The sequence below is a fragment of the Narcine bancroftii genome, chromosome 2 (assembly GCF_036971445.1).
Source record: "Narcine bancroftii isolate sNarBan1 chromosome 2, sNarBan1.hap1, whole genome shotgun sequence".
NCBI lineage: Eukaryota > Metazoa > Chordata > Chondrichthyes > Torpediniformes > Narcinidae > Narcine > Narcine bancroftii.
The window spans coordinates 19,976,368-20,003,721 of NC_091470.1; the positions used below are offsets into that span (position 1 = coordinate 19,976,368).

At 38.8% G+C, this 27,354-nt stretch overlaps 1 protein-coding gene across 1 annotated transcript in view; it reads left to right on the forward strand.

The window, feature by feature from the left end:
* The window catches only part of sptlc2a (serine palmitoyltransferase, long chain base subunit 2a), a 160,177-nt gene extending 135,768 nt beyond the window's left edge, over positions 1 to 24,409 (forward strand). The window contains exons 11-13 of the mRNA XM_069915467.1: positions 5,387 to 5,522; positions 9,632 to 9,761; positions 17,895 to 24,409. Of these exons, the coding sequence (XP_069771568.1) occupies positions 5,387 to 5,522; positions 9,632 to 9,761; positions 17,895 to 18,014 (386 nt within the window). The 3' untranslated portion in view covers positions 18,015 to 24,409. The remainder of the gene's footprint in view (positions 1 to 5,386; positions 5,523 to 9,631; positions 9,762 to 17,894) is intronic.
* The last annotated feature ends 2,945 nt before the right edge of the window (positions 24,410 to 27,354 follow it).

The window sequence follows — 27,354 nt, forward strand, 5'->3', positions numbered from 1 at the left end:
CAATGTTGACAGGTGCAAATTGGATTTTTCTGCCTTGATTGTTCAGTCAACCTACTGAAAATTAATTTCTTTATAAATAAATGTTTCAGCCTGTACTTCAACCTGTCCACAAGAGCAAATGTTTAACTAGAGGTTTTTTTTAATATAAATGTTTTGAAGTTTTTGCTTTAATTAAAGTCTGGATTTACCTGTGGTGAACACAAAGTGTTCAGGCCTAATTTGTTTCTCGTGCTGCAACTTTAATGTGGCTGAAACTCCCATCTTTAGCACAAACTACTAATACAGGTGGGCAGAGGAGTTTGTTTTAATGCCTTTTCCTTCAGCCCCTAATTTACATAGCATTGTAATTATAATCTCTGAACATTATATTTGCTCAAGATTTTTTTTAGCAACTTGACTAGTTCCTTTAATCTGAATTTTCTCATTGCCATGAGGATTTTTTGTCTAAGATGTTAAATCCCAGTGATTTACTGGGCTAAATATATTTAGTCTTCATGGTTATTTGAAAACCAGCAGAAATTTAATAGAACTGGTCAGCTGAGCTTGAATTTGTTCTACAACTGTTCTGTTATCTTCATCTCTGCATGCTGGGACCATTATTGTTTTTTATCTAGATCAACAATCTGGATGATTAGCTTGTTTGCAGATGACACCAAGATTAGGGTGTTAGTGAAGTAGAGGGGAGATATAGCCAGTGTTCTCCTCCCCACCCCACCACCATTTTATTCAGGCAACTGCCTGATTTTCAGCATTCTGAAGAAGGGCTCACACCTGAAAAGTTGACTGGTTTTTGCTTTCTATGGAGGCTGAGTTGCTGGTCACAAGATGAAAAATATTAAATATGAGATTATTTACTCAATTGATTTAATAAGACAGTTGCCTTGAACTTTTGTGGGCATGAAACTGGAGGCTGAAATCTGTTTTAAAAAAAAACAGCTGGAGGAACTTGGCGGGTCAGGCATCGTCTGTGGGGTGGGGGGACATTGCAGATTGAGATTGAATGGCAAGGGAAGACAGCTGTATAAAAAGTGGGGGGGGGGGGGGTGTTGAGATAGGCCATTAGTGATTAGACCAAGGAGGGGCATGGTATTATGGTGAGAAGGGATAGGTGGAGTTAGGAAACAGTCAAGCAGGAAGGGATAGGTGGAAGCAGACAGGTGAAAGGGCAGATGAAGCCAAGTAAAGGAGGGAGAAAATGGAGACAGAAGCTGGAGAGTGATGAGCAGTGACATGTAGGTGGTAGGAGAGGATTCTGATGAGAATCGTGACTATAGCAGCCATTTAAGGGACCTATGAAGGGCCGTAAGAACCAGTAGATTGAATTAGGGGGGGGGGGAAGATGGTGGGGGGGGGGGAAGATGGTGGGGAGGGAGCAAGATGGTGGGGGGGGGGAGCAAGATGGTGGGGGGGGGAGCAAGATGGTGGGGGGGGAGGAAGATGGTGGGGGGGGGGGGAAGGGAACAGAAGTGGGAGGGGCGGGGGATGACAACACAGGAGGTAAAGTTAGCCGAAATTGAAACTGTAGACTGTACAGGCAGAATGAGATGGTTTTCTCGTGTTCCATTTACTAATGTGCAAACTTGCCACCTTCCCTTGCCCTACTTGACTTTATCAACCTCTTTGCTTCTGCCCATTCTCCATGAGCTTCGATTTCTATCTCTTTCCCTCCCCAATGTACCCAACACCTTCACACACTCAGTCTGCCTAGCACCTACCAGACCTTGTCTCACCTCTCTCAGCTATTTACCTCTTTATAGTGTTGTCTTCCCCTCCTCACTCAGTCCTGATGCAGGGTCTTGGCTAAAAAAGTCAAAAATTCCTCCTGTCCTCTCCCTCTAACACTTTTTTTTGCTGAAATATTATACATCTCTGAAGATTTAAATATGCCACAGAAAGATTTTAATTACAAATATGGCAGATTGGGATTTGCTTGTCCTTAATCTGGGGTTGAGGGGCTGTTGTCGTGGGAGGAGAAAGAAATCCATGCCCTCGCAACTGCAAAGACAATCATTACATGATATTTTGATGATCTGTGAAAGGTGCAGAGGAGGGTTGATTAATACCCAGTTTAAAGCATCTTAGTCTCCAAGATCAGCTCAGAGCTGGTATTCTGTATTTTCAAAAGCGTAGGCTTGGTGATTGAAGTTTAAGATAAAGGGAATAGATTGTTTAGACAATTTGTCTCAACTTAATAGGTTTGATCAGGTCACAATCTCCATTTAGAGCTAGCAAATGCACCGAGCTTATGCTTGGGTATTGGTTCGTTTTATTTAAAATATGACGATCATAAAATAGTTAATAGGTTCCAATTGGTCCCTATAACAAGCAAAAGGGTCAGAAGAAATTTCCAGGTTTTGTTTTTACTTATTTTTGAGTCTACATTTTTGTCTCTCCTAAGGGGTTCCTGATCTCTCATATGGATGAAAAGTGTGAACATTGTGGTATGCAAAGTATTTTAGTTTCGTTGACCAGGCTGTGCTTGTGGATCATTTCCTGTCCAATATTTCCTGATGTGGCTGGAATTCAAAATGGGGATTTTTTTTTTGTTAGTTTTGGTGAAGGGAAGGTATGCTATCCTTCTGTTAAATAATCGCTCATTCTGATTCAAGACTCATTCATTCTTTCAGGAATAATAACATTCTCGTCTTTATTTGGCATGAGAATAAATGGCTTTGCAGAGCAATTTTCCAGTTTTTCTCCCTGCAGTGTTGCACTTCCCAGCTAGAGTGTAACTAAAGGAGTAATGTGAAGATATTCAACCTAACACATGCTCACTCCAGAACGAATGGCATCTCAGCCCTGGCAGTTAAGCTACCAGAGGTCGACTATTGTAATTCACTCATTTAAGGTGGTGATCCCAGAGTCCTCCTCGACTACTAAGACCCAGCATAAAGGCCACTGTTAATCTTTGGGCAACAGAACTGATAACCCACATGCCTGACACCTTAAACACTATTCTGAGGTCTGTCATGAATTTTTCAGGTAGCAAAAAAAAGATTCAAGAACCTGAAGCCTCTAAGGAGGTGAGGGAAGGAGTGTACTGTGAACTTGATCACCGTTATCAGGAACCCACTGGTGCAGGAATTGGCCTCTTTCCCACCCCTAAATTCAATACAATAATTCATACAGCCATCTATCTATCTTAAATATATCTAACGGTCTCGCTGGCCTCACACCCACAAAACAAAGAGATTTCCAGAGATTCACCATGCTTCGAGAGAAGAATTTTTTATGCACCTGTTTTAAATGACAATCCCTAAATATGCAGCTGCACCCCGTTGTTCATGCCTCTCCCACTACAAGCTGAGTGCATTTTAATTGGCAGAAGGAATTTACCACCTCGCTATTGACCCATCAGCTCGTCCCCTTGTGCACAGCCTGTCCTACCTGTGGTGGAATCCAGAGACCCATATTGGCCACATGAGTTACCTCAGCTAGAATGGATACCAGTCATTCACTGCTCTGTATCTAAACTGAAATTTGTTTTGAATCTTGTTTAGCCGGTTATGGTCAACTTAGCATTTAGAGTTGACCCCATTACTAAAATCCTCGAATAGACTGATTTGTGACATTCGATTTTCTGTTTCATAATCTTGTTTAAAGAGTTGAAGAGAATAGCCAAGCCTAACCAAAGGATACTTTTAAATCACTATTCAGTTTTGAGACTGGAATCCAGCTTTATTGCTGAGAATTGAAAATTCTAGACCCTTGTTAAAAAGCTTCACCCTCTTTAAAACCAAATGAAGGAACCAGGTGGTCCTCAGTAGGAGTTGTAATTTTTTTAAAGCCAAGTTGTTTGATGCTCACCAGCAAGTCATTGATGGCTTCACTTGGCCAAGCCTGATCCTGGATTGAACTGGTGAATGTTGATTGGCTGTCTTATCATGGTGTATGCCAGCTGCAACTTTTAATTGTGGGTAAACAATGCGAAGCTGGAGCAACTCATCGAGTCAGGCACCATCCGTGGGTAGAAATGGCCTATCATTGTTTCAGATCTGGATGATTCCATTTCTATCAATGGATACTACTTAAGACACTAAAACCCTCCAGCTTCTCATTTTTTCAAGATGTCAGTATCTGCAGCTTTTGTGTTTCCCTTAATTGTGGGTGTTCCGGCTTGTCTCTGAGGTAATTAGTTCTAACCAATACCAAGGCATAGATGCAAGTTGAAATACAATAGGGTCTCGTTCAAATATTAAAACACGGCTGAATGGTTGATTAGAAATCAACATGTCACAATTGTTTTGTTTGATGATGGCAATACATCTAAGGGACAATGATCCTACTTCAAACAGTACAAGTAGCAAGAGTTGGGTTCTGTGAAAAATCTTAATAGTCTGTTAAACTGCCTGAGTGAATTTCAGCCACATTAGAATGGATAGCTCAAGTCATTGCTGGAAGTAAAACACAAAAGTCTGTAGACAGTCAAAATATAACCTGCTGAGGTTCTCCAGCATTATACAGTATCCTTTATATAGCAGAGGTAAAAATACATAACTGTTTCAGCCTTGAGCCCTTTATCAAGGCAGGTCGATGCTGTATTGACATATCTCAATTCTCTATCCTGGCACTTACATGAACTTTGAATAATATCAATATATTTGCCTCCATTATATCTCACAGGATTGTTCCACCATGCTAATTACACACTGAGTAAAGTAATTCTTCTGTCCATCTTTCCATATTGCCGTCTATCTTTCCATGTTGTCATATTTGTTCTCTACTTGCTGTGATTGTTCACTTGTAAATTATATTTACTGCTTCTGTTCAATTGTTTGATTACATTAATCCCTAATATTTCTTTGCTACTTTCAAAACCAGTTCACTGCCATTAAGCTATATGCAGTCCAGCACCCTGAAAATAAATTGACCACCCATGGAATTCAGTAAGTTAGTTTTTAGTGTGAAGTCAAGCTTGTGAATACGATATAAACATGTGCAAGCAATAATTGTGAATAGTTTGTTCAGAAATATTAAATAAAAGTTGATTACTTCCTCAAGAAGCCAAATTTCTGTTGGCAAGCATTGAAGGTAAAGTAAGCCAGGGGCAATCTTCAATTATATATTGATTTTCCTCTGCCTGTGGTTGAGTGGATGTATTGTAGTTGGCAACCAATATGGTAGTTTAAGCAGAGGTCATAATGTGAATAGGTTTTGTCCTCTGACTGGGTAAAAGTACTCGCTCAACTTGCATTAGATCTCGACAAGATTTGATTAATTTTAAACCATGAGAACAAGACTAATATCAAACGATTTTCAGCAAGTATATTACCTTTTAACCAGGATGAGCATTTTATTATGTTTCACGATGATTCTGTTTCTGTGTCCTCAGTATCGTTGCACCTGTAGTCTAAATCACTTGCCTTATTGTTCGTTTCGTATGTAGGTCAAACCCGGGTTCAACAGCTGGCGAAGAACACTCAGTACTTCAGAAGAAGACTAAAGGAAATGGGATTCATTATCTATGGAAATGATGATTCACCAGTCGTGCCTTTGATGCTGTACATGCCAGCCAAAATTGGGTAAATGAGAAACATACTTGAGCTTTGTATTTTAGACTCCGATTTTGTGTTTAGTTTCCTTTAGCTGCGTGTAGTAACAAAATTAGCTGGAAGTTTTGCAAAATACTTCCACTGGACTGCATAATCAAATGAATAAGAATACAAGTAACCAAATTAAAAATGAATAGTTATTTCCTCTTATTGAAATGCTAATCAGGCTCTTCAATTTTGCAGTTTCTCTGCTGAGAGTAACCCCATGCATTGAAAATGAATGGGAGCTACCAAAGTTTGATTTCTTTTGGACCTTGTTTCTCTTGTGTTTAATTTGGAAACCAAAGCTATTTCCACCAGCAACTGCCCTCTAATTTGCTCTTCTAGTAGTGAGAGTTGAGATATTTTGGTCATGAATGGAAAAAAAGATGAATGGACCAGGTTAAAAAAAAAACACAATTTGGGTCAAATAGTGTCCTTTATATTTTCTTTCTTTGGCTTGGCTTCGCGGACGAAGATTTATGGAGGGGGTAAAAAGTCCACGTCAGCTGCAGGCTCGTTTGTGGCTGACCAGTCCGATGCGGGACAGGCAGACACGATTGCAGCGGTTGCAAGGGAAAATTGGTTGGTTGGGGTTGGGTGTTGGGTTTTTCCTCCTTTGCCTTTTGTCAGTGAGGTGGGCTCTGCGGTCTTCTTCAAAGGAGGCTGCTGCCCGCCAAACTGTGAGGCGCCAAGATGCACGGTTTGAGGCGTTATCAGCCCACTGGCGGTGGTCAATGTGGCAGGCACCAAGAGATTTCTTTAGGCAGTCCTTGTACCTTTTCTTTGGTGCACCTCTGTCACGGTGGCCAGTGGAGAGCTCGCCATATAATACGATCTTGGGAAGGCGATGGTCCTCCATTCTGGAGACGTGACCCATCCAGCGCAGCTGGATCTTCAGCAGCGTGGACTCGATGCTGTCGACCTCTGCCATCTCGAGTACCTCGACGTTAGGGGTGTGAGCGCTCCAATGGATGTTGAGGATGGAGCGGAGACAACGCTGGTGGAAGCGTTCTAGGAGCCGTAGGTGGTGCCGGTAGATAAAAATACATAACCTACATTTCAGGCTTGAGCTCTTCATCATGAATGGACCAGGTCCCTTGTCTGCATTACATCATGTATCTGGCAAGTCAACTATATTCTGGAAGAGTCGAGCAAGAATGAGGAATTGAGAGAACTGGTGAATTTAAAAGTGATAAATTCAAAGGGCCAGATTTCCATCGGAGTTTTGAAAAAGGTTCAAATTCAAATTTATTGTCAGAGTACATAACTTATAATCCTGAGATTGTTTTTCCTTCAGGCCAGGCAAAATTTGTACTTATTGTTAGTGTAAGCTATATTCAGGAAAAAGTTGCAATGCATACTGTATTTGAGAAAAAGAAGCATACATTATACAAAAGAGAGAAATGTAAACAAACTGTGCAAATACAGAAAAAATAAAATATTCAGTAATGTGCTAAGTAAGAGCCCTTAAATGATTTTGAGTCTGATGGTGGAGGGGTACCAACTGTTCCTGAACCTGGTGGTACGAGTTTTGTGCCACCTGTACAGCTTTCCAGGTTGCAGCAGCTTGATGATTGATTACTGCTGGGTGGTGTGGACCCTTGATGATTGATTACTGCTGCACTTTGATGGTACCATTCCATATAGATTTTCTCAATGGTGGGGAGCATTTTGCCTGTGGTGTACAGGTCTGTGTGGGAAGGCGATGGTCCTCCATTCTGGAGACGTGACCCATCCAGCGCAGCCCACTGGCCACCGTGACAGAGGTGCACCAAAGAAAAGGTACAAGGACTGCCTAAAGAAATCTCTTGGTGCCTGCCACATTGACCACCGCCAGTGGGCTGATAACGCCTCAAACCGTGCATCTTGGCGCCTCACAGTTTGGCGGGCAGCAACCTCCTTTGAAGAAGACCGCAGAGCCCACCTCACTGACAAAAGGCAAAGGAGGAAAAACCCAACACCCAACCCCAACCAACCAATTTTCCCCTGCAGCCGCTGCAACCGTGTCTGCCTGTCCCGCATCGGACTTGTCAGCCACAAACGAGCCTGCAGCTGACGTGGACTTTTTACCCCCTCCATAAATCTTCGTCCGCGAAGCCAAGCCAAAGAAAAGAAACAGGTCTGTGTCACTACCTTGCACTGAGGAGAGATCATCAACTGGGACTGTATCCTTTAGAGTATAGATGAATAAGAGGGTACCTCACTGAAACCTGCAAAATCTCTGAAGAGTTTGACAGGCTAGATCCCCAGCTGACATGTCAAGAACAAGAAAGGGTTAGCCATTTAAGACTAAGATGAGGGAAAAGCTCCACGTGAAGATAGCTAAACATAGAATTCTCCAGATTGAATCCCTGTAGTTGTACTGTTGTTGAATTCATCCAAAGCACACGTGGCTAGATTTTTGAATACTGAGGGAATTTATGGATGGAGTATGAAACTGGAAAGAGGTAGAATGCCACCACAATCAGAGGAGATGCAAACTCCTTGCTCTTTTGTTCCTGTAAAGGCATTTAGACTCGGACTACAAGTCTGTAAGGAGTTTGTGTTCTGCCAGTGTCTGCGAGGGTTTTCCCAGAGTGCTCCAGATCCTCCCGCACTTCAAAATTCATGAGCTTGTTGGTTAATTTGGGTATAATTGAGTTTCATGGGTTTAAAAAGTTGCTTCTACTGTGTGCTGCAAATAAAATTTAAAATTCTTTATGGCGACAAGACAGCCACAATCTGAATGCAATAATGCTATAATCTAACACTGCAGGAGGAATTCAGAAGGTCCTGATGTGGGGTCTCAACCTGAAATATGTCTATTTTTCTGCCTCCACGGATGCTGCCTGACCCACTGAGTTCCTTCAGTAGTTTTTTGCCTTATTGATTTATGTTGCCTTAAAGAATGCACCTTTTTTTTGGATTGTGGAAGAGAATGAGACAATTGTTTCCTAAAAAAAAAATAACAATTTCCAAAAAATCTTGTTTCTCTGATCACCAATGCCAATATTTATGTGAATCACTGGTCAAGTTTTAAGGAGTACTTTAGCTTATAGTGTGCATGTTTTTGGTAAAATTTCCATTAATTTAATGACATGCACAGCGAGGTAGGCCGTATCAGTGGAGGAAAACACAGTTTTGCAGTGGAAATGTTTAAAAGATGGACGGGCTTTGAGATGCAGAGGATTGTTCATAAGAGCAGAATGCTTGTGTTGGGAGAAAAGGAAGGAAATTAATTAATTAATGGAAAGTATATTTGTGAACAAGTTATGATTTGTGTGCAAGAATGTTAAACATTTAGTGATTCCTGCTAGAATCTATTCTCTTAAGGCACCATGCAATTCCGTTATTGAAAGCAGATAGATGGATTACATTAACTGTGTTAAACGGTAAATGTGTAATCTTATCATTTGCAAAATGTTTCCTTACTAATTCAATGAACCAAATAAAATGTTGAACCAAAATGCAAGCTAATGGGCATGTACAGGTACTGTAAATTTGCAAGATATGAATATCCAGTCCAATTTCTATTACTTCATAAGGTAAAGTCCCCTAAATCCTAATGGAGATTGGATTAAGCAGATATCTTCATTTCGTAGCACAGGTTTCTCTGTCCTCCTTCCTCTCTGCTCCTCCCTCCTTTTTATTCGGGCAGCTGCCCGTTTTACCAGCTTCCTGATGAAGGGCTCAGGCCCGAAACAGTGGCCTGCTGAGTTTCTCCAGCACTTGAGTGTATTGCTCTCGACCACAGCACGTGCAGATGTTCTAGTTTAACTCCATTGAGCAGGTATTTGAGGCTCAGGAACTTAAGGTTACAGAATTAAAGCACCTACATGGGACAATATGCAACAGCTTTTATTCAGAAGGGGGCCACATGTTGTTCTATGATTCTGGTGTCTATCATGTCAGAGCATCTGCAGCCATGATGCTGTTTAAAAGGTTGCAAGGTGTTGATAATTGCATTGTAGATTAGGAAAAGCAAGTTTATTGGAATTCTATTTTAATTGTTGCTTGTCCTTTTAACACTTTTCCACTTCTATCTAGTAATACCTGCTGTTCATTTTTCTCGTTTTTAATTTGTATTTTTTTAAATCTGGTGTGTTTCATTTCTACAGTGCTTTTGGGAGAGAAATGCTGAAAAGAAATATTGGAGTTGTGGTGGTTGGATTTCCTGCCACCCCGATTATTGAATCTCGAGCCAGATTTTGCGTATCTGCTGCTCACACCAGAGAGATGCTCGATACAGTAAGCTTTCATTTCATGGCTATTCTTTTACTCCTGTTGGACCACAGGGTAAATTTTATTTAACAGTTTCCTCATTGAAATGATTTGCCTCATTGTAAGTATCCATGAAAGTTCCCCAGCAATCCTTTGATAAATATAGCTGTATTAGAAGCTGTCGTAAGAACCCAACTGGACATGAAGTATATTCTCTTGTAATCCTGAAAGTAGAAAAATTATTTATTTTGATGCAAGTGGATGTGGAATGAATATTTTTAATCTTGGAAATAAGAATAGAGATTTGTTTACTTTTCCATAAGGGTCCCATATAAATACTTCATTCAAAACCACTTGGGTCTTAAAATCATAATGGCTTGGGTTAAATTCTGCTCTACTTTTTAAGGCTCGTGTGTATTTAGCCAGTCAACATGCCTGGACTAAGGTACCAGAAGCAGCAGTATGATGATCAGAATTTTAAGTGTCGATGGTTGAGGAATAAATGTTGGCCAGAACATCAAGGTAAATTGTTCATCATATTGTTGCAGGATATCTTTCACCTCCACCTGAGAGAAACTTCCTTTGTACTCTACTTCGTACAGCATTAGTGTCATGTAATTTATGCACAAGTCTGGTCCGTCGGTCTTTGATTCGGGTGAGAATGCTAGCCACAGTTGGAACTAATGATGTTAATAGCATTCCTTTTTCACTTTGGGAAATTAAGACTAGATATCCTGACTGCATTAACGTGGAGGCGTGAAAGGCAATTAGGGAGGTGACTTTATTGCTGAAGAATTTTAGTGCAAGGGTAAAGATGTCTTAGTACAAATAGGTAGAACTATGATGAGACCACATCTAGAATACTGTGTACAATTTTTTTTAAAATACTCTTGTGTTGAAAGAGTGCAGAAAAAAATATCAAGGGTTGATTTCTGTGGAATTGAATCCGTCCTATGAGGAGAGATTAAATAGATAGGTCTTCTACTTGTTTAGAAGAAGTGACCTCATTGAGAGATGCCAAGTCATTGAAAGGCCTGAGGGACTTGGGTAGATGCAGGAAGGACATTTCTCTTGGCTAAAGAGTCACAGTTCCAATTAGAGATAGGCCATTTAAAAATGAAAAGAACGTTCTTTACTTGCTATGTTGAATCTTTGAAATTCTCCATTAAATGCAATTAAAAATTGCACTTTTTTATATAAGATGATAAAGGGTTAGAGCAAAAAAATTTGTGATAGGTTCCAAATTTGGGTTAATATTGTGTTCCAAAGATATACAAGGTTAGTAGGTTAATTGATCTCATGGTTCGGGCTAGTGGGCTGGAAGGGCTTGTTATTGTGCTTTATCTCCAAATTAAATTCAAGGTAGAAGATGAGCCATGATCTTTTTGAATGGAATGGCAGAGCAGGCTCAAAAGGTGAAGTGGCCTACTGTTTCTTTTTCACTAGGGTTCCAAATATTTTTGTATGCACAAGTTAAATTTCAACAATGCAATGAGATAGTGAGATCTCGAGTTGAAGGGAATTCATCATGCAGTCAGAACAATAAGAGGATTCACTATTTTCTGGGACATTGAGTGCAGTACGACACTGAATGCCTTCAAAATGACCTGCTCATCAATGAGTGAAAGGCATTGGGGAAGGGGGAGCCTGTTTTTCTGGGAAATCAATAGACCTTTTTATGGTGAAACCGTGCATTATAGCCGGCTCAAGTTTATTAAAATGAAGCTGATTTTACCTTTTATGGTGACGACCTATAAGGCAGATCCCGCAGTACCTTTATGCAAAGCTAAGCTGGGAGCCGGCTTCTAGAGCTGAAGGAGGCGGGGCGAGTAGTGCAGTAGCACCGCCTGCCACCGTCGTCAAACTTGCGCGCCAAGATGGGAAAGCGGCCTATACTCGAAAATAGCGACCAAGCAAGTAAGAGCACTCGTGGAGATCTGTGCAAGCAGTCTTAGGACTCGTGCAGATCTCCTCCACAATGTAATAGCCTCTATTAACTATATGGCATCATCATGAACCCTCCCCTTTGTAGCCGCTTTCAGTGGCATTCCTTTTATGGAGGAGGTGGAGTGACTTCACTCCACCTCTAAGTGCACTCCCCTAGGCAGATGGAAGCTGGAGCAAGTTTGAGCAGTCAATCTGCCTTAGGACCTTTTTATGGAGGTAAGTGCAGTGAAGTAAAGACAGAAAATCTCTCTTTACAGTTGCTTTTTTTTCCTATAAAAAGAGCCTAGTTGTTTAGGTCACACTTGATAGGTGCTAGAAGACCATTGCAATGAATCACCAACAAACTTTCAAGCACCAACACCAAGTGAGCATTGGGACCCGCAAGTCAGTTAATTGCTGAAATGTTGGCTAATTCTGCACTTTGCTTTTTAAAAAGTCGTCGTCTCCGCTAAAGAATTTCTCCCCCGAGAGGACTTTGACTTAATTAGTACCATTTATGGCCTCAAAACAGATTTCAAGTAATGTATCAATTGTAACATAGAAAATGTGGCAGCCAATTCATGCCAGTCAAGCCCCACATTCAATAAAGAAGTAACTGACAAAGTACCATTACATTTGAGAAATGAGCAACAAACCTGTTGGCTCAAGCTAAAGTGTAAGGGAGGGAAGAAGTTAGAGCCTTTGGTTGATATGCAAAATAACAAGAATTGGGTAAGTCAGCCTAATAGTAAATCAAGAAAGCTGGATAATTTAATGAAAATTGTGATTGCTGCACTTCGTAGGTTTGAGTTTAGAAAATAAATGTCTTATCTGGAGACAATAGGTCATCCAGAACTAAAGGAGGAGAATCCTTGAAGGTTTATTGGGTCGGAGATTGGAATGGGTGAGGCCATCATGCGATCTGGACACCAGAATTAAATTTTAGAGCAGTCATTCTTGATCTTTTTTCGGCTACGTGTTTTTCCCTTCTTCCCCAGCCCTGCTCAATGTTTATGGGCCACCATCCCTGTGAATCTGTCAGGTTTTGGTTTCTTCCTTACTTCTCTCCTCCCGACTACATTAAAAAAAAATATTTGTTACGCAAGGTGAAAAGAAAATGAGACTTACTTAAACGTGTGCAGGCCCCTCTCATTGAAAATGGCTGTTTTAGACTATGGATTAAGCCAGTAATGATCAACCAATTTAGAGGGAGTGAGCGAGAAGTTTCCCCAGTAATGTAGAAAAGCATTTGTGTTCTAACATTTGATGTTTTGTACCTTTCCTTGAGTAGAATTTTCTTCCAATTGCTGTTGAATGGCATCGCATTTCTGGGCTTCACTTTTTATGTGGAACAACATTTACGGGAACAAAATGCTAAGTGACGTGCCAATATGGCTAAAATGTGATTGTGCTTTGAAATATTTGTCCCAAGAGATACTTATCAAAATCAATGCTCTGAGATTTTGTTCAAAGATAAAAGTTCAATTGGAAACTATCTTAAATCCCTCAGCGCTAGAAATCATAACCGTTCAAAATGTATATTTGGTGCGTTCATAACTGCATGCTTGAATAATGTACTCTGTTGTTGAAATCACATGGTGCTTTATTATAAATTGGAAAGCCTATTATATCCTGAAGTTCATAAAAGACTTAATTTTATTTGAACAAAATAACCAAATCAGTACCACATGGCAGGTGGCAACTTAATCCAAGAGAGTCTCCTGCTACACTGATTTTATTTTGTTTTGAGCATTGGCGGCAGTGTTTCAAGATTCATCTAATGAACTCCATATAATTGTCAAAAGATGTCATGATGTGGTGTTTATTTGGCATGCACCCAAGAACAGTCCACTTAATCAGTTCTGTAATGATTTTATTCAGGGAAGTGCAAGAGTCTGGGTATGCTGGGGCTTTTATCTTGGTTATTCTCCATCATTCCACCCAGGCCATTCTCCTATTTTCGCGAAATGCTTATAAATCATCAAAATGCATTGGCTGCACATGACAAGTTTATGCAGTACAATACAGAACTTATCATCCAAAGGAAGCCCCAAGATCTAATGCTCCTTACATTCCTTGAAGTTCTACTGGATTTGTATTTCAGTGCTTTTAACTCTGGGACAGCACTATTATTCAGAGATATTTTGGAATTCTTGCAAGATATCAGCTTGCTAAACCCGATTAGCAGGAAAACAAAGTTTAGTTCTAATTAACGCCAAGCTTGCGTCGTCTTTGGGTAATGGGCCAAAAACCTGAGGTGGACGAGTTGCTATTTGATTCTGGTGCCACAGATCTGTTTTTCTGATCCAACAAGGTTCCTGTGGTATGACCACTGAATGAATAATACAACATGTGGTTGAGTAATGGCACTTTATAAACAAGAGCCAAAAATTAGATGAGTACATTAGTGCCTCTGACCCGATGAAATCCACATTTCGGCTTGTCTCAATGCACATTTTCCTCGAGGGTTATGTACTGAAACATTGTTTCAAATAAAATCCCGTCAAGTGCTGCCAAAGTATTTTGCATTAGATCAATCCTGAAAAAAAAATCTTGTTTTCCTTGAATTTCAACTGTGAATTACATTTTGAAGATTTTTCAAAAGTGGGCCAATATTCCAAGGCTGCGTGATGGCATTTGGCTGTTACCAAAAGTAGTACGCATTCCAGTGTACTGATAAAAGATTGCTGCATGATGAGGAAACCTGGCCTCAGCAGGATGAAATTCCTGCATTGGGTGGTATATCACTTGTTTGAGTAGTTGTGGTGGTACCATGGACCTCTTACCCCAGGAAATTAACAATATTGAATCTCACAACAATTGTTGCAGGCCTAACCCTGTCTGTTTCTCAGTATGGTATCGTGATCAGTAGCTGTACACAGGCACTGACTGATCAACTCTCTGAAGGGCATAGTTAGGGCGGACAACTAACACTTATTCCTGGGGTAAGAAGAAACTACTAGAGGACATCTATTTAAGGAAAGTTTAAGGAAATAGGTTTTTTGACACAGAGTGGTGAGTGCCTGGAATGCATAGCCAGGGATAGTGCTGGAGACTGGTACAATTGGAACATTCAAAAGACGCTTAGACAGGCACATGAATGTAAGAAAGATAGAAGGTTGTAGATTGAGGTAGGGAAGTAGTAGATTAAGTTACATAGGTCGGCTTGTGAGCCGAAGGACTGTACTCTGCCGTAATATTCCATGTTTTTGCTTCACCTTTTGAAATGTTAATTTGCTTTATGCTGTTCTTTTATTTTGGAACCACCATTGACTGAACAGAATGGGAGGCAGTTATAATTCATGTATAGTTTATATCTAGCCAAATCACACTTGACATTCTCTAATTTATTTGCAACTGATGGTCTCTCTATTTCAATCTATGAATCTTTTTGCTCCAATGTATTGAAAATACTTTGTTGATTTCATGATTTAAAGTGCATTGCCCAAAATATTTTTAGCCTTCCAATAGTCGCACAAATAGCAGAACTGATTGCATATCCTTATGAATCGATTAGAAACTCATCACAAATTTCCCATCATTTGAAATCATGGAAAGTCAGATTTTTGGCATGCCAAGTACTTGTTTACCAATACCTACAGTGCAACTCCGATTATCCAAAATTGGATTATCCGAAATCCTTATTTATCCAAAAAAAATTTGGACCTGGACGTGAAGTCTGTACGACTCTGAAAAATTTTGGAAAAATGAGGTTATCTGAAACAATCAGAAATCCTCTGTTATTCAAACTGACCTCAGAGGATGAAAAAAAAAATTCATCTGACTTGAAATTAGAACGATTGTCCTCGTTTATGGTAACTCCCTCCCCTCTCTCTTTCCATTTCTTCCCCTATTGGCTTTTCTCTCCAAATCTCCCTCTCAAACTGTGCCACTGTCTCCCAGCTGCAAGTGGTCAGAAGAATCCCTTATCCCGGTGTCATCAAGGAAAGTGGCCTCCTGGGCAGGAACACAATGGGGAGGTGTCTGTGATGGGGTGTGGGGGGCGTGTGAAGGCAAAGACTGGGTCTGTGTCGGGATTCAAGATCGACAACTAGGATGCGAAGCTGGAACAACTGCTGCTGGAATGAGCCCACGTGGAGACAGGAATCCATAAGTCTCCCCGTGGAACGGTGGCAGCGATAGGGACATATTGGGGATCAGCGACAGTTGGGAGGTCTCGGTGATTGGCGGCGCTGTTGGGGGTTTATCGGGTATCGATTTTGTGAGAATTAAACATTATTTTATTGCTTAAGAAGCCTTCTCTTGTTCAAGCACTGTTACATGTGATTTACTGTTGCTACTGGGCTGTGTTTTTAAAAATGACCAATTAACTGAAAAATTCAGTCATCCGAAATTGGCCCGGTCCTGACCATTTCAGAGTTGTACTGTCCTTGTAATTAATACAAATAAAAACATGACTCATCTCACCACTTGAATGTCCCCAAATAATTTTTTTAAATCACTGTATTATATTAAAGATGCATACCCTGAGTCACTCATAATATTTGCTCATAATACATCTTGTTCCACATCATTGAATAGCATCTTTCCATGCTGATGGTATGGTTAAAGCAACCTAGCCCATTGCAATTCTTCTATTGTTTAAGTTGCTTGTTTTTTTTACTGGAATATTATTTTTGTACTTTGGATTTGCCTGTGGAACATCTATGTCACTTGCTTTGACAGTCATGGAAGAACTCACTTAAATAATTATTCAGCAAATGAAAAAAGACACAAGAGGTTTTAATTTTGAGGCTTTTGTCAAATAATAAAGGATTCGGGCTCTCCAGAATTCTTCAGAGACTGTTAACTGTTTCACAAATATCCAAACTTGCAGCAAAATTATAAAATTATTCTTGCTGTTAAATTCTTGATTCCGTCTCTGAACCTGGCCAGTATCAGTGAATCAACTCCCTTTAATTTGGCTAAAGATTATTCAAGAAACTCTACATGAGCATTCCATCGATGCCTTTGTTACTTTGATTCCACCTTGTGAGCATGTTTTTGAAAGGACTGGCTTCAAGATGACTTTGTATTGTTATTGGCTATTGCCTGCCTCAGATCTCTCCACTCTGCCACCAGCCTTGTGATCTGAGAACTCCAAGCTCCTGTCAAGCCTATTAAGTGCTGTTGTAACATCTTGCCAGATGCATGTCATGAGTGTTATTTTTGTACATATCTGAAAATTAAACACTACATATTTAACATTATATTTCTCTGCATAAAGAACATCTGTCTTCTTTCTTTGGTATACAATCAATAATATTGTCTGATGTCCTGCAACTGTACTCTGCAACTAACTTCAGATGAAAATAATATAGAATAGATGACAGCATAGTATCAGCCCTTCAGCCACAATGTTGTCGTGACTTATGCAAACCTAGTCCACGACAATAGAATTCTTCTGTACCTCACTTATTGTACTGCCCTTCACTACCATCACCCTGGCAATGCATTCCAGATACCCACCATTTTTTTTATATATGTGTATCAACTCTGACATCTTCCCTAAGCTGTCTTCCATTCAGCTTAAACAGATGTCCTCTGGTATTTGCTATTAGGTAAATGTGGTGGCTATCTACACAATCTAAGGCCCCCCCCCCCCCATAATCCCATACACCTATATTAAGTAACTTCTCACTCTTCATCGTTCCACAGAGAAAATCCTTACTTTGCTTCATGAGGCATGTTCTTTAATCGAGGTAAATCTCAAAAGCATCTATTTCCAACCTGTAATAAGGTGACCAAACTAACTGCAACATTACCTTGAGGCTCTGGAATTCCATCTCCCAACTAGTGAAGTGCACCATTTACTTTCTTAACCAACTGGTCAACTTGCAAGGAAAACTTGAGGGATCCATGGACCTGGTCCCTAAGATCTCTCTGTGCCATAACAGTGTGAAGAATTCTGTCATTAACCACTACTCGGCTTTGAAGTTTGATCTTCTAAAGTTCATCACTTCACACTTGTCATTTTCTTTTGTCACCTCGATGTCTTTTGTGGAAGTTGAATAGAATCATTATTGCTGTGGTGCCTACACTTCAAATACTTCTAAGATGCAAAGATTACAAAAGATAAAGCTATTTAAATACTATAATCAAGGAAGCAGGCTACTTACCAGAGGTGCAAAGGAATTAGGGTGAGGACTTGAGTATTGCATCTTGAGTTAAAGGTGCCATCATAGTTTCCCTTTGCCTGATTGCATATTAATATTTTGTTTGATTTCTTTTTAGGCTTTAAAGGTGATAGGAGAAGTTGGTGACCTCCTACAGTTAAAATACTCACGACACAAGTTGGAACCTTTAATTGACCATCCATTTGATGAAACCACCTATGAAGAAAATGAGAATTGAGAAATATCCTGGTTAGACAAAGAATTGCAGTGTTTTCAGTTCCATACCCTCTGCTGCTTTATGCTTTGAATTTTCACACTCATTTATATTTTTGAAAAAACCCAAACTGAACTTGAAGGCATTGAATGTGCCCATTCATTAAATCAATTTGTTTCATTAACAAGGTGTATGTAAACATAATTATGTTTTCAGCATAATTTTTATTATTGAAAATTCAAAACAAATGAGGCCCTTGAGATCCAGAGTTTCTATCCTCCAAACCTTGCCAAATGTGAGCTTCAATTCAAATCAGGCAAGTGCGTGTCATGGAAAAATTGGGGCCACTGCTTGCAGCCTGAAATCCTTCCTAATTGATCTTTTTTTCCCCTCATAGTCTGTTTTGATTTCTCACTGCCTTTCCTCCCAATCTTCCTCGCCAAAGAAACTCACTTCAACAAGTACACTAGCTACTCTAGTCTTTGTTGAATTTTTAGAAAATGTGTCAGCTTTCATTAAATTTTTCAGGAATTTGTTTGGCAGGGGATGAATGGCTGGTCAGGGAAAGTCTAAATCTCTACCTAAATTGTTGTGAACCATTTTTGTTGGTACACAATTGGAGGGTGGTGGGGGGGGAGAAGACCAAAAACTCCTGAGGTTGAGTATGTGCTATCTTTCACTTCACAAAAGTCATTCTTGTAGAAATTGTTTTTCAATTATGTAGTTGAAAATTATGAACTTTGAAGATAATATTGGAGAAACTTAATTTTCAGTAGAAATAATGCAAGGATGTCAATGCTTCAAACTTTTGATATTTTTAAATTATGTTGACATGGTTTATTCTATTTTTGAGAAATGATATGATTTCCTACTTCAGGTCATCCCAAAAGCAGCACATTTAATCGTTTATTTTCTCAATTGTGTATCCAGATAATACAGTTGAAGGTCCTTCCGCTGCTTCCTTCAATTTTATCCCTCCCAGATGTTCAGCTCGCTAACGGACACTGGAATTTTGTGTTTTGCTATGTTTGGAAAGCAACTACTTAGAAGGAAGGGATTGAAAACAGTCATGTTGGTCCCAGTGATGTCAGTGTGAGCATGTTTTCTAACCATATGTTTAATTTTGCTGTGTTTCAATGAATCCTGGTGCTATATATGTAAATGATGACCATCTGGTTGTAACACTTTTCTACAAGAAACTTAAATTTTGAAAATGGACTTTTTCATTTGCTCTTCCTTCAATAACAATATTCAGATATGGGATTTATTTGCCTGTTAATTGCTTAATGGAAAGTGAGCACAAATGACAAATGTGCTGCCATAGTCATCATTCATTCCTCAAAATTTATATGGAATATTTTCTATTCATTTGCTTTTGTTTCTCTGCAAATTACCAAGCGAATATTCAGCTCTACGGTGAAAGACATGGCACTTTGTCACATTTTTAATGCCTTTGCTGTTGGGTTGACTATTGTCTCAGTTTCTTGATCAGCATTTAAGATAAGTTTGCAGAATTTTGCCTGGCTCGAGAGATGTACGATTTCTGCACAAGTAAGCATAGATGTGGAAACAGATGCCTGATAGTGAGAATGTGGTTGTCTCAGGGGGAGGGAGTAATTCTCTTTGCAGCTTCGTTTATGTTTTAAGTTTAGCTTAATGACGATTACTGAAGTGTTTAACTAAAGCCTGTTTGTGTGCTGGCCATTACAGTTGAAAAGCAAGCGAAATGATATTCAAGTTTTTCTGAAATTTAGGCCATGGCCCTGTGTCTAAGTTGAACAACTCCCATTGTGAGCTGTGGGCGAGGTGTATTTTGTTTCCAGACTTCCTTTGCTTGCTTAGTTTTGTAATTCCACTCATTAATTTGAAAGTCAGCCACCCAATAATTTGATGGCTGACAATGCAGGTCACTCGGTGTGGATCTGAACCATGCAAGTTCTCAGATTGCTGCCAATCTGTTCTGAGCTAGCTGATCCCTGCCCCGAGTATTGTTAGTTGTGCTACAGTTCTTTGCTTCTCTGTGTACACAGGTGAAACAAAGAAACTGATCACAATTCCTAATCCATATTGTTGTCCATTGACCCCTTCTGAAATGTGTAGGTTTGGGTGAGGGCAGCACAAGAATCATGCATTCTATTGGCAGTGCAGCGTATTGGGCAGATGCATATAAGGTTAGTGTGTTGGGGATGGTGACGAGTGGGAGAAAGCAGCTCATGCTTGTTGCACAATCTATGCATCTAGAAAAGGAAAAATACTGAAGGAGATTTCTTTAAATCCAAAGAATCATCAATTTGGCTGGACTAAACTAATATAACGGAAATGTGCGTGTGTAAGTGAATATTTTGTGTGTCATCTGGCGTAACTGTGTTTGGGGAAGCCACCCCATTGTAACAATTGGCATTCTGTTTATCTTCAAGCCATGCATTATAATAATTCTCCTTTTATTCTGCATTGTTTTCTCTTTACAAATCATTTTATAAATCTCACCTAAAATTTAAGGATTGAGTTTCTCCACACAGTCCCTATAAATTATTGTACTAAATTGCACAGATCAGAATTTGTGATTCTTTTATTGTTCAGTAGATTTACTTTTGTTTCAGTTGAGGGGAGGCAAATGCATCAAATCATTGCAGGTAAATTTGCAGCTAGTTTCTGTGGAATGTTGCATTTTTTTAAATTTGGATTGGAAGGAGTTGCGTATCATATTACTCATTGGCTTAGATTCTGTTACCGGTATATTTTGAGCTGCATTCAGTACATTGCCAATCAGGCAATTCGTGATTATATATTGGAGATGTGCTTTTTTACATAAATCTGGGTCAATTTATTTACATTACAAATGACATAATTGGATTCTTGTAAGTTCCTCATTGAAGCTTAATGTACCACATGCTTTCCCTTTCCTTCCTTGCTCGAAGAGTATTAAGTTCTAGATATTGTACCTTTGAATAATGAGGGTTGCCATGATGGTCAATGACGTTGCTTCCCAGTTTCTGACGAAGAGGAGGAACTCCCTATATTCAGTGCAGGTGTACAATCTGGTACACAGTGCGCAGCCTATTATGGGAAATTGAGTTATAATTACAAATTCCATGTGACAAAGGAGAAAAATTATTTCATCATCCTCATTTGTAGGAAAGTCTCTGCCTAATCCTTTACATGAATTCCACAGATGATAGAGGAATAGGTATATATGAAAGGATACTTGAGAGCACCTTGCAGTAAGTTTCCATTATGTAGTGTCGGCTTGCCAGGATTTCCTTTATTTTTAAAGACATGAGTAAATAGCACTGAAGCAGTAAAACCTCTGAATGTTGGAGCATTTATTTCTCTGGCATTATTTGTGGTTTTAAAAAAAAACTCAAATTTTCTATCTACAGAAGATTTGAAGTGGAGTGGAAGGAGTCCATTTTTCAGGTAGATGTTCAGATACCCAATGTGGTAAAATGAGGCCAGCACAGAAATGTGAGGAACACATTTAAACCCATCATATTTCAAATGATGTCACAAATTCCGTAAACACAGAAGCATCTGGAAGAAATGTCTTCTGCCAGGTGCTTATTTTGTGCTTGACTCTGTGGTTGGATCTATTGCACTGTTTCATTTTAAGCTGATACTAAAAATCAGTCTCGTACCTATGATATGACTGGTGGTGGTCTTAGAGGTTGAGAAGAGATTCGGTATATTTGCTATATTGTATATTATTAGAAGAAATCTTCAAATGTTGTTATAAAGCTTTAGGCCTTTTGATGTATTGGCATGCAAATTATTCTTTGCCATTTCATAAATACAAGCTTTTGTTGGTGTTATATTTATACTATCATATCATCAATTAGTTTCAATTTTAAGCCTTTAAATCTTGTTCTATGTAAATGTTAAGCCTACGAGTGCAGTTATTTTTAGCTGTATGGTCAGGATGCTGCCAATTTGAGACAAGTCAGTAGTTGTACTGATTCCAACTGATGGTTGAGGTAGTTATGAAAGACCATACAGAGACCCTTGTACAAGCTCATGGCAATTGAAGCTATGCAGACCTTTTTTTATATATGAAATATATATTAAATAAATCTTTTAATATTGCTATGTTTAAAGAAAAAACAAATACTTGGGAGGGTAATGCAAGGGAGTGGAACTGTTGGAATTAATGTAAATGGTAGTCTTCGGTATGTGCCCTCAGCATCGAATGTGTAAGAGTTTATTTCTGTTAAAAGACGCCTTTTGTTTCCTGAAGGCACATTTGTTCTGCATCTGTGGACAATGTGCTCCCAATCTCAGCCAAGCTGTAATGACAAGGGAGGAAAAGAATGGGATGTGCTGAACTGGAGCAGGATGGCTAAAACTGGTGAGGCTGCAGGTCCCATGTCTCCACCAATGAATGGTAATGGTCCGAGGTGTTTGTAGGGGCACAGCAAATAAAGAAATACAAAGAAAAATGTTCTCTGGTGTTTAGGGTATGACTCGAGCTTTAAATGCACTCAATTTATTAGACTTTTGTAACTTTACAGTACCAGCCAAAGCAGATTATTCTTGCAACAAATTGCTTTTACTTCAAGATTGAAGCCAATCATTTTTTGGGGTAATATTTTTAGTGGCAGGTTATAAGGTTCACAGGGCTGGTTGGATGATTAGGTTTGCACATATTTGGGCATTGAAGGACCTCTCTTTAGACCGCTATTAAACAAAGTTACGCCCTGGTTTTTAGTGAAAAGGACCAGTACAGGTACTGCAAAGTGATAGTGTTATGAAGGGGAGGTGCTAATTAATGTACCCTTTGTGAGAATGCTGAGATTAAATCGATTTTGGAATGGCAATGCAGGACCTCTTTTCAGGGGAGATGAAAGGTATTAAAAAATGTGTCGGTCTGTTGTCTGACATTAAAACCCAACATTGTCCAATTAAATGGTAGCTTTCAGAAATTGGCATTGTCTGTGTTTTGAACACTGCTATTTATGAACATTTTATCACAAAGTCCATACCCATTTTGCGAAAGCAAGGCATATGAAATTTTTTCAGGGACCAGGTAAGTACATCGTATAAAAGTTGATTTTAAAAGTAGTACTGTATTTGAAGACTAAAAGAATTGTCATAATCTATTTGCTGAATGTATCGCTGTTAAAAAGCAGAATGAAAAATCTATGGATTACTCAGCGTGTCAATTCCTTTCCCACTTTGCCAGATTTGAAATCCAGAATATTTCCTTAATTCAATCATCCATGGGTTTGTGATTTTTTTTGTTCCTTTTTAGCAATCTAGTAAGAATCCTATTGAAATAGGATCCTATCAAAACATGTAATTTGCATATGAAAAGCCAGTTTATGCAATCTCAGTATGGTGAGTGTAGCGGTTAGCGCGACGCTGATACAGCACTAGCGATTGGGACCTTGGTTCGAATCCCATGCTGTTTGTACGTTCTCCCGTGTCTGTGAGGGTTTCCTCCTGGGTCTCTGATTTCCTCCCACCGTTCAAAACGTTCCAGGGGTTGTAGGCTAATTGGATGTAATAGAGCAGCACGGGCTCATGGGCTGAAAGGGCCTATTATTACCATATTGTATCTCTACATTTTTTAAAATTCTCTAAAGCAGGTTTTGAATATCAAATCATTTTAAACCTCATCCAAAATGCGCTGCGTTTATAATCCTAATATGACTTCAGATCAAAACTGGTTTTGTTCTAATTGTTATTTGTAACTGAGGCCTCGGTTTTTGACCTGCAATTTTCAGGCTGCACTGGGGGGTTCAATCTCCAAAGCAGCCTGCAGTCACCCAAATGCAGTGCATGTTCATGAAAAGTAATTGAGCTCATAATTAAAACTGCAGTGAAGTTTCTCAAGTCTTGAGAAATGTTTACAATTTTGGGATTTTCTTTTTTGTTTTGTGTTTTCTGGTAAAATCAACGACTCCGATTTGTGCTGTATGATTGCATGTGAGGTTGGTATTTTAAAGTTTCCAAATTATGTCGAGGTTTACAAAACAAATCCCAGTTTGTAGAAATATATGAAACCCCGTTGTGAGCAGCAAGAAAGGGTGGAAGTAGTTTCCTTCTGCAGTCGTTTCAATTTTGTTGCTTGATTCAAATGATCCTGGTCCTAAAAGTGAAAGATCAAATTGCAGGGTTGTGGATGCATGTGGATGTCACTTAAATCATTATTTTTGTGCATAGCCTGTCATTTTATACACAAGCTATTATAAATGTACTTTCTTTGACAGATCTGCCCGAGTACAATTACGTTTGTACTGAAATCTTGTCACCCTTTTACCTTGAATGTGACTAGGCAAACACCATTGGTTTATGAAAGTGTACTTTATTCTTGCATTGTTTTCAACGTGCATTATCTTATTGACACTGGAGAATCAATGACTTCTTAAAATAACTGATAATTGTAAAATGTTCCAAATAAAGACTTTCATTATATGTGTTGATCAATGTGTCATTACTCATGATGTTTGATACCCTGCAAAACAAGTACTTGCTCTTCTTTTGTGCCTTGTCCCATTGTTCCACATACAGTATTCTGTCATCCTCTGTTCACAACATTAGTATTGCTTTAGAATCTCATAGTCGCACAGGCCTTTTGGCCAACTGAAATATCCCACGATATTGGTGGAGATAACACCAAGGTCGTATGTTCAGTCCCCACACTGCAAGTATGTGCTGTATCCATGTTGTCAGGCCGCCTCACTTCAGGACAGTGCACGTTGCTCCTTCCTCGGTGCTGGGAGCTTGGGTAAAGTGAGTGCTGACTATGAACCTTTTTCATTGACTTGGGGCTGCAGGGTTAGCGTAGCAGTTAGCACAACGCTGTTACGGTGCCAGTGACCCCCCCCCTGTTCGAATCTGACACTGTCGTTCAGAAGTTTGTATATTCTCCCTGAGTCTGCGTAAGTTTCCTCCGGGTGTTCCAGTTTCCTCCCTCTAGTCAAAATGTGTGGGGATTGTAGGTTAATTGGGCAGTTCAGGCTCGTGGTCAGAAGGGCCTGTTATGTGCTGTATGTCTACCTTTAACATTTTTGCCACGCTCAGTTAGTGCTGTATTTCTAAATTTAAAAATATTTGCCACCCTCAGGCAAGACAAGTGAGTCTTCTAACACCTCACCTGTACTTAACAGCTCAATTTTCACCCATGGACCCTGAAGTTTCCTCTCTAGCTTCCCACAGTGTCCTTAGATATGTCTGATCAGGCCCAGAAGGTTTGTCTACCTTCATGTGCATCAGGACCTTCAGCACCAGCTCAGCTGAAATACTGACTGTTCTCAAGTTATTGATTACCCCAAGTTCCCCAGTTCTCATTGCCTTTGCAGTAAAAACAGATGTACTCATTGAGGACCATGCCCATCAGTGGCTCCGCACATAGTTGACTGCATTGATTCCTAAGGAGTCTGTTTTCTTTTCCTCCAGTTACCTTTTTTCCCAAACAGTAGCCACGATTTGGACAAAAAAATTGCAACAGCAAATTGAAAAGGCATGTCAGAAGGGCAATGTTATGGTAGTCATGGGGGAATTTTAACATGCAGGTTCTCGAGAAATTTTGTACAAAGCCCACTAAGGGATCGGTTGTACTGGATTGGGTGTTGTGCAATACACCTGAGGTAAGGTGAGAACAGAGTAAAGGAACCATTGGAGGAAGTGTTCACAATACAATTTTTTTTAAACTTTATTTAAGATTTTATAACATGAATAACATATAGGATTACATTTAAAAAAAAATTAAGAATAAAATAATAAAATTACAATACAATATCAGTAATCTAAATAAACTATACCCTCCCCAATAATTATTACACATTAATAACCCAAGTCAAGTTAGTCCAACCCCCCTTCCCCCCAAAATAGAGTGAAGAATTAATAAAGTTAATAATATATATGAGAAAAAAACCCACTTACAAAAAAAAACATAACCGATTAAAATACTAACAAAAAGAAAAGTAATTAATACTAAAATATCAGACTTAAAAAACATTTAAATCAAACTTAAATGCATATATTTAACAAACAGAGTTAAGATGAAACATATATTTACTCAAACTTAATATAAAAAATTAATAAAGTTAGTAACATTATCAAAATTCTTAAACAATAATCAATTCTTAAAAAAAATTGTAGCATGAAAAAAAGATGAAAAAAAATTTTCTCTATAGAGATAAACCTTCACCAAATATCAACTAACTTCACATCTATCATCATATTAGTCGCATAAACCACCATCTTAAAAACAAAATTCAAACCTCGTTAAGCATTGTACAATTCAATTTTAGTACTCTTCCACCATTTTTCCCTTATACTCTTGAATAGTTATCCAATAAAAGCTCCAATACCACATTTAAATATCCCCAATCATTATGTTAAAATTCAGATATCCAAATAATAAAAACACATCTACAACAAAATCTATATCTTCAACAAATGGAGCATAAACCACAAACAAAATTCAAGCCTCATTAAGAATTGTACAATTCAATTTATAACTTTCACCATTATTCCCTTCGTTCTATAACTAAAATAGCAAAAAAATATACACCAGAATTACCACTCCTTTCACCTTAAAGTTAAAGAAAAAATATTTTAAAAAACTTATCCATCCCATTCACATTTAAATTTCAGATATTCCTTATCTACTGAATAAACTTTACAAAAAAAACCACATCAATTTTTAGTTTTTTTTAAACAATCAAATACTTTCTTATGCTTTTTTTATATATTTTTAAAAAAAAACCTTCACTCTTTAAGCTAATAATACAAAAAAAAGGGAAAAAAACAGGTAGGAGGTTAAAAAATACCCCCTCCCGTCTAAACCGCGCAATGTGGTAACTCCCAAAAAAAAAATGGGTGTGAGATAACTCACTGTGCAAAACATTCACTAATACAGTTTAAAGTTGTTCATAGAGCTCATATGTCTAAAGATAAACTCCATCGCTTTTATTCTCATATCGATCCTATATGTGATAAATGTCAATTGGAAATGGCTTCCCTTACACATATGTTTTGGTCCTGTCCCTCTTTACAGAATTATTGGAAGGAAATTTTTTCCATTATATCTACTGTTTTGAATATTGATTTACAACCACATCCCATTACTGCAATTTTTGGATTACCTATGATAGATTTGACTTATTTATCTCTTCCTGCGGATCGTATGATTGCTTTTCTTACACTAATGGCTAGAAGATCTATACTATTAAATTGGAAAGAGGTAAATCCTCCCACTGTTTTCCAATGGTTTACCCAAACCATACTATGTTTAAATTTAGAGAAAATTAGAAACTCTGTCTATGAATCCCCTTCTAAGTTTGAGTTAACCTGGCGACCATTTATTCAATATTTTCATTTGTGGTGAGTTGATCTGGCTCTGTTTTCTTTCTATGATTAT